This window comes from Equus caballus, chromosome 31, assembly GCF_041296265.1.
Source record: "Equus caballus isolate H_3958 breed thoroughbred chromosome 31, TB-T2T, whole genome shotgun sequence".
Taxonomy (NCBI): Eukaryota; Metazoa; Chordata; class Mammalia; order Perissodactyla; family Equidae; genus Equus; species Equus caballus.
The window spans coordinates 7,783,254-7,798,031 of NC_091714.1; the positions used below are offsets into that span (position 1 = coordinate 7,783,254).

Consider the following 14,778-nt stretch of genomic DNA (forward strand, 5'->3'; position numbering starts at 1 on the left):
ACTTGCTTATTTCCCCCAAAAGTTAGCTCCTCTGAGCCGACCCTCAGTGAACCACCCCACTTACAGTGAGCTCCACTGATCATGACAGGGCCAGCAGAGCACTTCCTCCGAACTCTACTCCCCGGTAAGTACTCCAGGCTATTAATGTCATGTTAATTTCCAAGAACCGGGAGCACTTGGATAAGTGGCCCCATTTCCCATTTTCTGAGCCATAAAATTGGGAGTGGTCACAGATGCCTAAGTGTCTGCCCAACAGAGCCTTCACATCCCTTACTTCACTGAACTCACCCACCACCCTTGTGGGGTCGGTGTATCTGTCAGTTTCTCCTATTGACAGATGAGGAAGCTGAGATTTCTAGAGGCCAACTGACGAGGCTGATATGGACAAACCCAGACTACCAACTCAATACTGGTGCTTCCCCTTCTGCATTTATTCTTCGACTGCTGATAGAGTCATGATTTCTAGGTTCCCAAGGAGGCACTAGCCCAGTAGAGGCACGCCAGTGCAAAATAAGTTCCCAATCAATTTAACGCCCCCTAACCTGTGTCTGTCCCAGGTTAGCTGTGGTGTAGAGCAGCCTCTCATGCCCACGTGGTTTAGTTACATGGCCTTCAAGTTTACTATCACTTCATGTCTTAGCTTTACGAGATAACCTATCTCTGATGCTCGGAGCCTCCCCAGGACTGGTGGTTTGGCCATTTGTCTGAGGCTGGTGACCTCTGTTGATTACGAACCCCACTCATGTGGCCACAGACTCTCATGGCTCACTCCTAAGGGAGCTGTTGACCCAGACACCCTGGGTGGGCTAGGCCAGAATGACTAAGGAGATATGTTCAATCTTATCAACTTTACTACAAAAATGATGCCAGACATCGTGCTCGGCTATCTCTGTCTGGTCGTTCAGTACGAGTGATCCCACAGATTCCTGACCAGGCCATTCACAAAGCATCTGGCGTTGTTTAGCCATGCTGGAGCCTGCGTAAAGGTTAGAACTCCCAAATATTGAAAATATTAGGGCTGTACCCCTTCACCTAATGGGTATTAAAGATGAAAATATTAAATTATAAAATACATTTAAGGACATTCCCAACAGAGTTTTGAATTTTGGCTTCAGTCTTTATTTTAAAGGCTTTTTGTGATTTGTTTTTGGTTTATTTTGAAATAGTAGAGATCAGATTTTATGAAAAAAATTTTAGGTGCCATGATTTGTGGTGACCTAAGCACTGGTCTGTCTGTACTAGTAAGGCCGCCCCGGCCTCACCCTGCTCAGAAGTCTGCCCCCTGTGATCTGCTTCCTTGTAGATGCAGACGTGCTTTTTATTTGCTCATTCTTTACATATTGCATCTTGCCAGAGTTGTATCTTCAGCTCCTTATTGTAAGGCTCCCTGAGGTCAGGGAATACCGGTATATCCACAGGGCACCAAAGTGATGATGGTGTGGGTCTTGTCAGTACCAGTTTTTGTTTCTCTTCCTGAAGGTAAGAACAAGGTTCATATCATATGTTCAACTCATTTCTTCAACACAGAAATGAGTTGATACAGGAAGCTAACAGGTCTTGCCCATCGTTATGAAAAGAGTCCCAGAACCAATGACTTTGAACTACCTTATTTTCAGATGCGAATGGGGATATAATCATTTAATTAAAACTTGTGAGTGGACTTTGGGGGCCTTACAAGTCACTTCAGCTCAGGGGCATCCTGAATTTGGTGGATGTCATAAAAAAATGTTCAAACGTGGGGCCAGCCCAGTGGCGTAACAGTTAAGTTCATGCGCTCCACTTCAGCAGCCCAGGTTTCACAAGTTCGGATCCCAGGCACAGACCTAGCACTGCTCATCAAGCCACGCTGTGGCAGCATCCCACGTAAAATAGAGGAAGATTGGCACAGATATTAGCTCAGCGACAATCTTCTTCAAACCAAAAGAGGAAGACTGGCAAGAGAGGTTAGCTCAGGGCCAATCTTCTTCAAAAAAAAGTCCAAAGGAGGAAAGTCTTATTAAAACAAACAAAAAGAGAAACTGATCGTGAAAGCCACAAGTGAAAAGCTTGGTAAGAAAAGGCGGTAGATGGTTATGGGGTGGTGGGCACAGCCATTGAAGGGGAAGCAACATGCCACAGGAGACCCAGGAGTGTGGGCAGAGACTCCTTCACACGGGCCTGAGCACTTTCTTTCTGTGCATTCGTACATTTAATCATCACAACGTTCCTGGGAGGTGAGGATTATTACCTCCGTTAAACAGATGCTAGCTCAGAGATGATGAGTTACTTGCCCAAGGTCACGCAGTTAGTGAATGTGGATCTAGACCCCGAGTTTGCCTGCAGAAGTTCTCCTCCCATGCTTCTGCCGCTCAGCTTTGTCACGGCCCGTGTGGGCAGGAGGGAAGTGGGCACTGTGCTAAGACCAGAGTCCTGACCATGTTGCCTTGGTGACGGGAGGACTGGAGTGGGAGGTGGTTTGTATACTGAAGAAAGCTCTCTTTTTTTGTTTCTGGTGCCAGCTGGTGATGCATCCACCTCTCACCTGCTTCTGTGGGCCCAGAGCTGGTCTCAGGCCATTTCTTCACGTGGATAGACCTGAGGAATAGCTGCCCCGCCATATTCCTCAGCTTCCACATTTCCAACCTTCACAGGGGTGTTACTAGACGGATGGCCACCACCACGTGGCGACAGTAATAGTGATGAGGATCACAATCACGATGTCGACTCAACATCCATCCTGCTTTCCTTCCTTGTTTAAAAAAGTTTTATTGGGGCCAGCCTGGTGGCACAGTGGTTAAGTTCGCACATTCCGCTTTGGCCGCCCGAGGTTTGCCAGTTCGGATCCTGGGTACGGACACGGCACTGCTCATCAAGCTATCTGTGGCAGGCGTCCCACATATAAAGTAGAGGATGGTGGGCACAGATCTTAGCTCAGGGCCAGTCTTCCTCAGCAAAAAGAGGAGGATTGGCAGCAGATGTTAGCTCAGTGCTCATCTTCCTCAAAAAAATTTTTTTTAAGTTTTATTATTCATTGGAACATACTCATTTAAAGTAGAAATGGGAATGTTTCCCCATTTGGAAGATTAATTTTCCACATTTCATTTCAGTTTGGGGTTTCATGATATTGGATTTTTATCAGGACTTAATAAAACTTTTTGGAAACTTCCAGAGACTGAACATGATTTAAAAATATATTTTCCACTGAGTCTCTTATAATACACTTTACTTCCTCTTGGTTGTTGGAAACGCGGCTAGCTCCCCACCTCCCTCAGACTGTACCAACATGGTGGTGAGGTCAGAGCCCTCTGCATCCAGTGATGGTGGGAGAGCTGGACTGGGGTTTGGAGATGGCAGACATTCTTCCTGGAAGGAGGGAGTGACTGGGGCCTCTACAAGACCGACTGGCGGGGCAGTAGGTCAACGACTGTGATCACCCCAACAGTCAGAAACGGGACCATGAAGAAATACGGAATGGTGCTAGGAAGGCCCACATTCACGGGAAGTCCAGCTACCTCAGGCTTCCGTTCTTAAAGGCAGCATAGTAATTGGTCAGACATTTACTCACTATTTGATCTTTGCATGTTACCTAGTCTCACTAGAGAGCTCAGTTTCCTCATCTGTCAAATGGGACAATACCTTCCATAGTGGGTTTTCATGACAGTTAATGAGAAAAATGTATGTAAAAAATCCAGCAACAAAATTCACCAGCTAGCCCTGCTTTCCTCCTGCTGAAAACTCAGAAAACCTGAGTTTTAACTCCAGATATTTTAATCCTATAGATGTTAAAGCTGTTAAAGGCCTTAGAGAAAACCTCTTTTAATTTCCTTCCTCCTTCGTTTTTTCTCATGACGGAGAAAGTTATCTAGGTTGTCCATCCATGTTGACCTCTGAGTCTTGGTTTCCTGGGATTAAGTATAAGATCTCTTTAGAATTTGTTTTTCTCTTATAAGTCACTCCGAACCAACTATTAAATGCAAACTTAGAAGCCTCAGTTTTCCATAGACTTAAGTTTTTATCATCCTAAAATGAGACTTTGGAGAAAGACTAAGGGTTCTTTATTATAGGACATAATGAAAAAGTTGAGTCTGATTTATGACCTCTCTGGGGTTTGGTCTGTTTTAATGGACATCATGTACTGTACAGGGATATTGGACATAAAATTCCATAAAATTTTAAAATAGGCTAATTTTATATAGGCTTCTGCCAAACCGTTAGATGATGATGATTTTTTAATTGAGGAATATTTTAGTCAGAGATGGTCTCAGAGACAGTTAAATTCAGTCTGAAACACTTTCTCTCCTGTTTTGTTTTGGGCCTTGGGCCAGTCTAACTGCCAGGAATCCAAAAACTAAATTTATCCCGTTTGTCAGGATGAAGTGTGAAGCGGCTGCCTCAGGCTTCCACAAGTTGTTGCTGTCCTCTTGGAGAGTTTTGCTAAATTCATTCAACCTAACGTAGAACCCAAGATGTGACTATTCCACGATCAGAACACCACCTCACTCATTTCACCTGGGACTGCATCCATGTCCCCTTCCTCTAGGGGCGCCATTGTCCCTGGGCATTCTCTGCCCTACAGACCAAAAATATTGGTCCAGCAACAAAATTCACCAGCTAGCCCCGCTTTCCTCCTGCTGTTCTCTTTGCTAATCCCTGCAGAGTTTACCTTTCCTGTTCTTCGTCTGGTTAACCTCACCTATTTGAGATCCCTCTCCATAGATGGGAGCTGGGGAAGAGAGATGGAGTGGATCCCCTTAATTACTAATGAGGAAGACCCCGCTGAAACAATGGAAAAGCCTGGTTTCTGAAGGCATCGATTTTCTGTTAGAATCAGAGACAGTTTGATTTGTAAAGGATCTTGGTGCCCCCCTACTCGATTTCTTCCTAAGGATAAAAATGCTGAAGTGGTAGTCAGGACAAGCCAACCCAAAATTGGCTGACTAGACTAAGTGTGTGTGTGTGTGTGCGCGTGTGTATACAAAGACAACTGCTGTTAGTGTTTTGATAAAGTTTTCTTTTCTTCCAGTATGTTTTTTATATTTTGATTTTAGAGTTGTGATTATTCTCTCTCTATATAAGTTTGTGTCGTTTATCTCTTAATGTCATAATGAAAATTTATGAAAACCTATCATAGTGATACTTTATCCATTCAATTGTTGGGGTTTCCTGTAATTCACTTCATTATTTCCTTGTGTCAGAAATGTAAGCTGTTTCTAACTTTGGGTGCTTATAAATAATACTTGTTGAATATCTTTGTGCAGAAAGAATTTTCTAAAGACTCATTTTGTCTTTAGAGTGATTGTCAGAGGTTGGTTACTACATCGAGTGGTAGGAAGATGTTTGGGGTTTTTCTACATGTGTCAAACTGCTTTCTGAAAAGATTGAGTGGCTGTTCTCACACTGAGGGTATGGGTCCCATTTTACCCTGTCTCTTCTAGAATGGAGTATTATCATTTTTAGTGTGGAATGTAAAAAATAGTATTATTTCAATTTGCATTTCTTTTATCTCTTTTCTGTTTTGTGAACTGTTCTGGTGTTTGGTGTTAAAAGACCCTAAGTAATGGGGTTGTTTAGATTTCAGTGATGATATTAAATTGGTCATGGGTATTATTTTAGCAATTCCGCTTGGATTGATTTCTTGGAAGAAAGCTTTTTCTTCTTCTAAGACCCTAACCTGGTTTAGTGCTGTCATGTAAATGTAAACAAAACAAACAAAATCTTTAAAAACAAGCTAGTGAAAGAGTTGATCCCATTTCAGGTTTAGTTTCTCTTCCTGGGTGCAACTGAAGTTTGTGCTGACTTAACAGTTTCAGAACCTTGACTAAAGCCGAACATGTAAGTTTTCACTAAGGTTCTCCTATTTGTTGCCTAATTTAATGCTTTATGTTGAAGCTCTTGTGTGTATTTAAAGAAGGATGCAGTTTGCATCGTCTCGTGGGGAGATTCTGAGCTTGCTTTTATTTGCTTATGTTTCTGTTGACGGAGGCTGGGCAGCATATGGCGCCATCTGCCTTACCATGCATCCCTCTCGTCAGGAGTCCCGGGGAGGAAAACTCCACTAGTGTATGTATGGTTGGTTCTCTGCGTCTGCACAATGTCCTGGAAGAAATAAAGTGCTCTGGAAGCCTGCTGGCTTGGACTTTGCCTTGTTCTAAAGTCCGCTCCTTCATCTCCATGCTTTGGAAAGATCATTAGGTAGTTAAGAAGACAAAGTATATGTGAGTTTTTGGGAACACATTGTTTCCCATTTCTGAGTCACAAGCAGAAAAGTATAGATTAGAATTAAAACAAATGGGAGAGGAAATGTTTTAACAGGCTTGAAGGTAAATTAAAGAAAATGTCAGGATCTAGATATGTAGTGAGAAGGAAAACTGAGTCGATTTATATCTCATTGACTTTCTCAGAAATGCCAAAGTAATATATTTTAGTTGCTCTTCCTTTGCCTTCTTATTTTCTTGCAATGATAGGAAAATTCCTTGTGTTCCAGGCATTGTGGTAAGGGTTTCAAATGCTTTTATTATACTTGATCCTCACAGCAACCTCATGTTGAAGGTATTGTTCGGATTTCACGGATGAGGAAGCTGAGGGCTATGGAGTAACTTCCACAGCTGTCAAGTGGCCAAGCCTGGATTTCTAGCCAGAGCTGCCTGACTCGAAACATCCCGTCAACCACTCCTTATGTTCTAACAGCTGTGCTGTATCGCCCCTCACAAGCAACAATGCTTGGATTCAAGGTGGCCTCAAATTGTCCTGGATACCGAGCTTGGGCTCGATCTGCTCACCACAAGATAAAAGGCCAAGCAGGTGGTGGTAGAGAAAGAACTTCCATAAGTGATAATCTAGCAAATCAGAAGGTGGTGGACTATTGTCCTGAGAAAACCCATCCCGAAGGGAAACTGATTTGGAAATGACTTATATAAGGCAAACGGAGTTGGGGAGGGGGCTCAGGAGTGTCAGGTGGTGGATGACCGCAGAATGTTGGCTGCCTCTCCGTGGCAGATCTGCTGAATGCCACATTCCTGAGGAATCCAAGAAACCCTCAGTTACTTCTTTATCTGGAACAGAAGGAACAGTTTGGGCAGAGGACATAAATTTTCTGCTAACAAGTTGTTCTTTCTACCGGTTACTGATTAGCTTGCCTATGTGCAGTTCTAAGCATTTTTCCAAAGTGTATTGTGAGAATAAGACAGGGAGGGGAGCATGTGGCTTTGGGGGCTAAAGTTCTAAGAGTCATCTGTGCAGGGGCGACTGTCTTTCTTATCTTTTCATGAGCGCCATGTGCAAATTCAGGGGGCTTCAATGTGTTGCATGCGGCGGATCTTTAGTCTATGATGTGTGAAACTTACAGTCAGTCATCTCAGCTTCTCAGTGCTCCTGTGAGATGCTTAGTCAGGCGGAGGGCTGTCAGCAAGCTACTGTCTTTTCAGCAGTCCTCCTGCTATTCTGCAAGGCAAGCTCAGAAACTTTGGTTGCTTTGTTTCCCACATTAGCCTTGCGGATACAGACACAGCATCATCCTGATCCAAGGAAACTTTAAGTCCTTCATCCTCGGTTTCACCTTCCCATTTCAAAATTTCTCTTGGTTGTTGCTCACAGGCTGGATTATCCCATTTCTGCTCACCTGACGGGGCATGCCAACCCTCTTGTCCTTTTTCATCCAGTTTGCAAACAGCCTATTTTTTCTCCACCAAAGACCTGCCAGTATCCCCCGTTCTTCATCACATGTGCTCCATCATCTGACCACACCGAACCACAAGGGACGCCGGGAATGGTTCATCCAGTTCTGTGCCCAGGAAGGGGAAGATTTCACCATCGTTATAGAAAAGAATAATAAAACACAGAGAAGAAAAAAGAAACCACCATAATTCTTCCATGAAAAATTAGCCTCTATTAATAGACAGCTATGAATATAGAAATAGGTGTAGATGTGAATGATATAAATAACGCATCATTTTACAAATCTGAATCATGCTTCTTTCTGAACATTTTTCACTCAATATATTCTTCAAAGGGCTATACTAACTGGTTTAATGCCTTTGTTACACAATTGGTTCATGATCATTCAATGTCCCCTATGTGCGGAATTCTTAGGTTTCATGTCCTTGTATGAAAAACTTATTTTTTACATCCAGATGGTGCACAGGGAGATTCCTTCTGTCAAACGCAAAGCCTCCTCCCACATTGATGATGATTACCCATTTTTTCAAATAGCTATGGACCAATTTGACGTGGACTCGTAACCAACAATGTGCTGTCAAGGACTGCCAGAGACTTTTAACTAATCATTCTCAAATTATTAGTTAAATTCAAAATCTAGTAGCCTGGGCTGTAAAGGCAATTTGGAGTAAATTATTCCTCTTGAACCTATTACTAATCCTAGTGACAGCTGCTTTTAGTCTATGTTTAAAATGCTAATTCAGTAATTTTCAGGTGATGTGTGTTAAGCTCATGGGTCAGACTCTACCCCTTGAAAAATTCACATAATGTATCCAAATTGGGTTTTCTGGCATTTTTCCTATTCTGTATGAATTCTCTTTAAAATGTCTTCCTGTTTCAGCAATCCATTCTACATGTCGCCTTAGTTCCCTGGGTGGTTGTTTGTCTGGAGTTCAGTACCTGGCAAGGCTCCTCCCTCTGCCTTCACCCCGTAGCCACCTTGTGGCTCAAGTCCTAATCTTATCCCCTCTCACCTCTCCACTCCTCCGAGGTGACCTGTGCTGTTTGCTGTAGCTGGATTTCACTATATGGACACATTGGAAGGGGGTACCGAGTAGAGTTTAGTCTGAATTCTACACTTCCCATCCCTAGGGTCAGTTCTCAAGGTCACGTGGGTGAGAGTTGGGAAAAGGAGTGAAGGTTAAGTGGCAATTCAGTGGTGTGCAGGCCACTGCTGTTCATTTTGTAAGTACCCCAAAACAAACAAAAGTCAATATCAGTTTCAGTTTTTCGGGCGCATGGGTTCTTCACTGTTGCCCTCGATGATAAGAAATATCTTTATTCACAGAAATATGACATGGAAATTTGTTGGTTATTCTGAGAAATAGCATAAAATTATTCATCATCTCTTTGCCTCGTATAAACTACTAAAGTGGATTTGCTGGAAGGTTCTCCCCACACCGTTCTAGGTACTCACAAAGCTGAAAAGGAAGTAGGCAAAATAGTTTCAAATGTTTTCTCTCTATTTTTGTCACTGGTCAGAGCTTTATACCATCTTTCTTCAGTGTGCCACTAAATTGGCTAATTACCACATTAGAGAGAAAGCTCTCTTTTATTTATGGGTAGCTTGTCCCCCAAACTTCTCTCTGGAATAAACTAAAGACATACAACACATATTCACCTACTAGATGCCTCCACAAATAATTCAGCCTTGTCTGTCTTTTAATAATCAGCCCTAACACCAAAGTCATTTAAATTATCTCAGAGGACTTCCCACCTTCTTCTAGTTCAGGCGATTCCTTGGCTATTCTTGTGTTTCTCTCTTGCCTATGAATTTGAGAATCAGCTTAAGTTAAAAAAAAAAAAACAATAGCCTCCTTGGAATTTTGATTGCAATCTCTGATCCCTTTTTATAAAGAAACTGAGATTCAGAAAAGTTCCTTTACCCGAGGATACACGACCAACAGAGACATAGCAGAGCTTCAAACCCAGAGAGCTGCATCGCAAGCCCACACTCACTCCTACACCAGTCTAGGAGGAGGATTTGAGGAAGTGTGTGCAGAACCAAACCAAGGCCTGCCCGTCTGTGATCCCCCTTGCCCGTGACTCCTCCTTAAACATCACAAGATTGTATTAAACCCCTGGTGCATGCACTACTAGCAAGGGTTTTACTAGAGGACGTGGTGGTCCTCGGTCTTCTACAAGGGGGAAAAAAAAATCTTAGGTTTTCTTCATAATGTCCTACAACTGACTGCAAACTGATTAATCACCTGCGTTTCCAATGTCAGTTGACTTCCATTTCTTAGTGTGAAGTCAGCATAGCCAAGGATTTGTCAAATATTTCTCAAACCCTACATCCCAGAAACCTAGTGAAGAGTCAAACTTCTCCTGGCCAGATTGTCTGGAAGCTTTTAGTGGCTAATCCAGGGACAATGAATATTCAACATCATAGTATAACGCCTGCCAAACTGTAAACCGAAGTACATCACTCCTCTCGATGTGGCTCCTTAAGGTCAAGTGCATGGAGGGTGAGCTGCCAGCTTAATGTCTGTTTCTTGTAGAGAGACTGGATGTGTTGTAACTGGATGTATTGTAAGGAGTTTGACATCCTGGAGATGTCTATGGAAAATGTTGTCTGGGAAAGGACAGGGATGCGCTGCGCCAGCCCCCGCGGAACCCTGGCTTTGTGCCAGCCAGCAGGGCCTCTGGGGAGAATGGGATGTCTCAGCTGAGTTGAGTTGACTTCACAGAAATCAGGCCAAAGGTTACTCTCCATTTCCCTCCTATCCGGAATGTATAAAAGGGAGTACAGTGTGCCTTCCAGATAGACTGAGCAAGTGTGGGTGTTTTAGAAGAAGGCAACTTGCCACTGTCCTTATACCCAAGACTATTCTCAAAACCAATGGAGGCAGGCCGGGAGCAAGGCCCCTTTTCCCCGCTCTGAGCATCGTTTGTGATTATGAACCTCACTGAAGGCTGCACTGTTTTTTACCCTTGGGATCATTTCTGGGCGGCTCTGCAGAGGGGAGTGCTGAGCCCAAGACAACCCCCCATCTCACACTCCAGGAGCAAAACAGCCCAGACAGGTGCAGGAGAAGGAATTCGGAGTTAAGACTGAGTCCTAAGATAGGTGTTGATTGTGGCAACCTTAGACAATTCCCCAGCCTATGGGTGGGGTCTCAGTTTCTTATTCTGAAAACTGGGATAACGATACTCATCTCATGGGATTCATGTGAGGCTTAAAATGATAAAATACATGTGAAACTGTTAGACAGATTTTTTTTGGTATTATTAATAAAGATTATAATGAAGTCTAGGATCTCTCAACCATTGCTGTTAGAAAGTTCGTCTTCAAGTTGGAGCTCTTCCTGGGGCCATTGGCAATGAAATTCTGCCTCCATGAGAAATTAGTCTATTGCACATCATCCCCTTAGCCTGTTTTTTTTTCTTTTTTTTTCCAATCAGAGTATTTGAACCTCTTGCCTTTACGCTTCTCTTTAAAGGCTTTATTTGCAAAACTGTGAAGTCATTTCACCATTCCATTGGGGGCTGGTGACTGATCACAGGACTCTAAGTCTGGCTGCTATGCATGTTTTGAGTTTCTTTCTGATTTTAAAACTCAAGTGTCTGTGTGGGGAGGGGGTGTCGGGGGGCTGATGGGGGTGGTTCTCCTGCCTTCATAGTTGGTTATTTGTGTTTGCTGATACGTCAAAGTTCTTCCCTTGTCGATCTTCATTAATACATTCCACAAACATTTTTATTCTTTTAAGTTTTTTTATTAATTTTTTTAAAGATTGGCACCTGCGCTAACAACTGTTGCCAATCTTTTTTTTTTCTGCTTTTTCTCCCCAAATCCCCCCAGTACCTAGCTGTATGTTTTAGCTGTGGGTCCTTCTAGTTGTGGCATGGGGGATGCTGCCTCAGCATGGCCCAGTGAGCAGTGCCATGTCCGCACCCTGGATCCAAACTGGCGAAACCCTGGGCCGCCAATGCATAGCGCGTCAACTTAACCACTCCACCATGGGGCCAGCCCCACCACAAATATTTTTAAAAAAACGTTCAACTCCAATTATGTGCCAGTGACTATTCCGAGTGCTGGGGAGACAATGATGATCTTCAAGATAATCATGGGCCCTGGAGAAGGGACAGGTCACTCGTGGAAGGCCAACAATTGAACAAGTGACAGCAGAGGGTCCTAAATGGCACTCTAGAGAGGCGATGGCAAAGCAGCTGAGCACGCGCACTCCAGCCAGCTTGGCCGCTTCTGAGCGGTGGAAGCTGGGGAAGCCTGGCCAAGTTGCTTACCCTCTCAGGGTCTCAAGTCCCTCCTCTGTAATAACAGTAGCTATTGCACAGGATGTTAAGACTGTCAAAGGGGCTATTATTTTTAAAGGGCTGACGCCGTGTCCAACATTAAGTAAGCACTATATAAATGTTTGCTAAATAAAAATAAATCAACGAATGGACAATGTATTTAACCTCAAAAGGAGATTTTTCCATTAAGAGTTTTTTTCCCTACTGTAAGAGCACATAATATTTTTTCTAACATTTGACATTGGTTTGTGTTTTAGGTGCTTTCCTGAGGCCCAGGCCCCTTTTCCCTCTGGAAGTACTCTACGACGGATATTTATTTTTTGGAATACAAACAACCCCGCATCATGGACCTCGTCGGGTTGCTGAAGTCTCAGTTCCTGTGTCATCTCGTCTTCTGTTACGTATTTATTGCCTCGGGGCTAATAATAAACACCATTCAGCTCTTCACTCTCATCCTCTGGCCGATTAACAAACAGCTCTTCAGGAAAATCAACTGCCGACTGTCCTACTGCATCTCCAGCCGTAAGATCCTTACTTCTAATTCTCTCTTGGCATCTTCCCTGCCGGTGTGGGTATCAGAGTCAGGACTTTTTATATAGGTTACCAAAAAATGTTAAGCTATTTTTTGTTGTTGTTCCTATTTGTTTGTTTTAGGTTTGAAATGTCTATTTTGTTCTCACTCTCAAGAAATTATTTTTTCAATGAGTCATGCCAATGGCACAAAATTCAACAGGCACAGAAGAGTAGCATAAGAAAAGTAAATAGGCCTTCTGTCTGTTTCTTTAGTTTTCTTCTTCAGAAGCAAGGGGTGTTACTGATTTCTTAGTTATCCTTACAGAAATATCATATAAGCGTGTCTATGTGTTTATATATGCTACGTCTATAAGGAAATACGTACGTAAATGTGTGTACGTGTATGCAGGTGAGTCTTTCTGTGTACATGTATAGATACATAATATATACACATATTTTTAAAAACTAAATGGCAATATAATATATTGTTCTCTTCCTTGCTTCTTTTCTTTAACATTTTATCTTGAGATAATTGTGGAGTCACCTGCAGTTGTAAAAAATAATACAGAGTGACTCCATACACCCTTCAGCCAGTTTCCCCCAATGGTAACCTCTTGCATAACTACAATGTAACATCCCAACAAGGAAATTGACATTGATGCAATCCACAATCTTATTTAGATTTCTCCAGTTTTAGATACACTCATTTGTGTGTCTGTGGGTGTGTGTTTGATTATATTAGACTATTTTAAAACATGACTAATTTGAATGGCCTGTATCTCGAAAATGAAAGTGAAAAAAGATGAATCAGAATATTGGGATGTCTAGAGGTGACTTTTGTTGTTGATTGACCTTAAATGTGTCCCTATTTTCTACAGTAAAGGATGCAGTGTATCATTACCGGTTATATATATTGAAAAATATGAGCTCTTTCAAATTAAGCAATCTAAAAATCTCAGCTACCTTAGATTATGCCAAGAGCCCAAAATTATCGATATCTTTATGGAACTCTTTAAACGAAGCAATTAAATTGGAATTTGAATCAAAACAATGCAAGCTGCCTACAGTTATCCAAATGGATTACTACTGATCCAATCAGTTATTTTTTAAACCTCAAAGTACTAATTTGTGAGGAAAAAAATGATAGAAACATTCTTGTTTACGATTTCTTTCACTGACTTAGAACTTGCAAAGATGTCCGATACCATTGTGATACGGTTTGAGTGCTAGATCTGTGTCTTGGATTAGAGTGTTTCACATAAATATGTCTTGAAAGTGTTCATAAGATCATAAAGTCAAGTTATAATTGCAAAAAGAAAAATCTTTTATCCAAATGTCTATGACCTATTGGGCACAGACACCCATTCAATGCAATTGTACTTAATGCAAATGTCCTTGTCGTTCCTTTCACTCTGACATTGGTCTCTGGTATTTAGGCGTCTGCTGTGGTATAGAGCAGGGCTGAGGGAGAAGATGGCCTGAACCTGAATTGTAGCTGTTTGCAGAGACAAGCGTTTACATAATCAAGGGAAGGAGACAATTGTCTGAGATTTAGCTTGTAATTTTAAAGATCTTCTTATACTCTAGCAATAGGTGTCTATTTAAACAAAATTTAGATTTAACAAAGCAATGCTGATTGCACCCTTCATTGAAACTTGCATTTATATGATTTGCACACACCTATGGAGACTCCAAAATCTGTCACTTTGCAGTTTGAAATCATGTCGTTTTGCAAAGTCATAACCCTTATCCAGATTTCAGACAGGTGGTTAAGAATAGGGTTTCTCATTTGGAGTCAAGACATAAGAGATAGAATTCGGGACAGGAGTTCCTTAGAGTACTGTATTTTGCTTTTGGTAAGTAATGAAGACAACCAAGGTTATAGCCGGATCATGTCAATGTTCTTCTGAGGACGCTTTAGCCTGCTTGCTTCTGGGGGAAATTAAGATGGATAACAACAGAAAGCAAGGTGGATTTTTATCCATCACAAGGTAATTAAATTATTTAGAACAATTCCAAATGAAACTCAAGAATTAGTCTTCCAAGACCACTGGCATTTCCCTGCAGAGGATGCGATGAAGGGCAGAAAGTCTAACATTACCAAATGGCCTGGAAGCACATCCATCCAGGTACATCCCATGCAGGTACATCCCGTAGTGCTCTGTGCCTACTGCCCCAGAGGAAAGCTTCCATGGGCTCTGGGCTGAGCAGAAGCAGAGCCATCCATTTTATACCCACCTGAAGAGGGAAGGGAAGGCTCCTCTCTCTAGAGGAGCAGTCCTGGCTCCTGGAAAAAGAGAATGTGGTAGATGGGAGGGT

General features: G+C 42.4%; 1 protein-coding gene across 2 annotated transcripts in view; it reads left to right on the forward strand.

Moving 5' to 3' along the window:
- Window positions 1-14,778, forward strand: part of AGPAT4 (1-acylglycerol-3-phosphate O-acyltransferase 4) — a 123,793-nt gene that overhangs the window by 23,434 nt on the left and 85,581 nt on the right. For both annotated transcript variants that reach the window (XM_001500451.5, XM_023633080.2), the window contains exon 2: window positions 12,204-12,468. In XM_001500451.5, coding sequence (XP_001500501.1) covers window positions 12,291-12,468 — 178 coding nt within the window. In that variant the 5' untranslated portion in view covers window positions 12,204-12,290. The remainder of the gene's footprint in view (window positions 1-12,203; window positions 12,469-14,778) is intronic.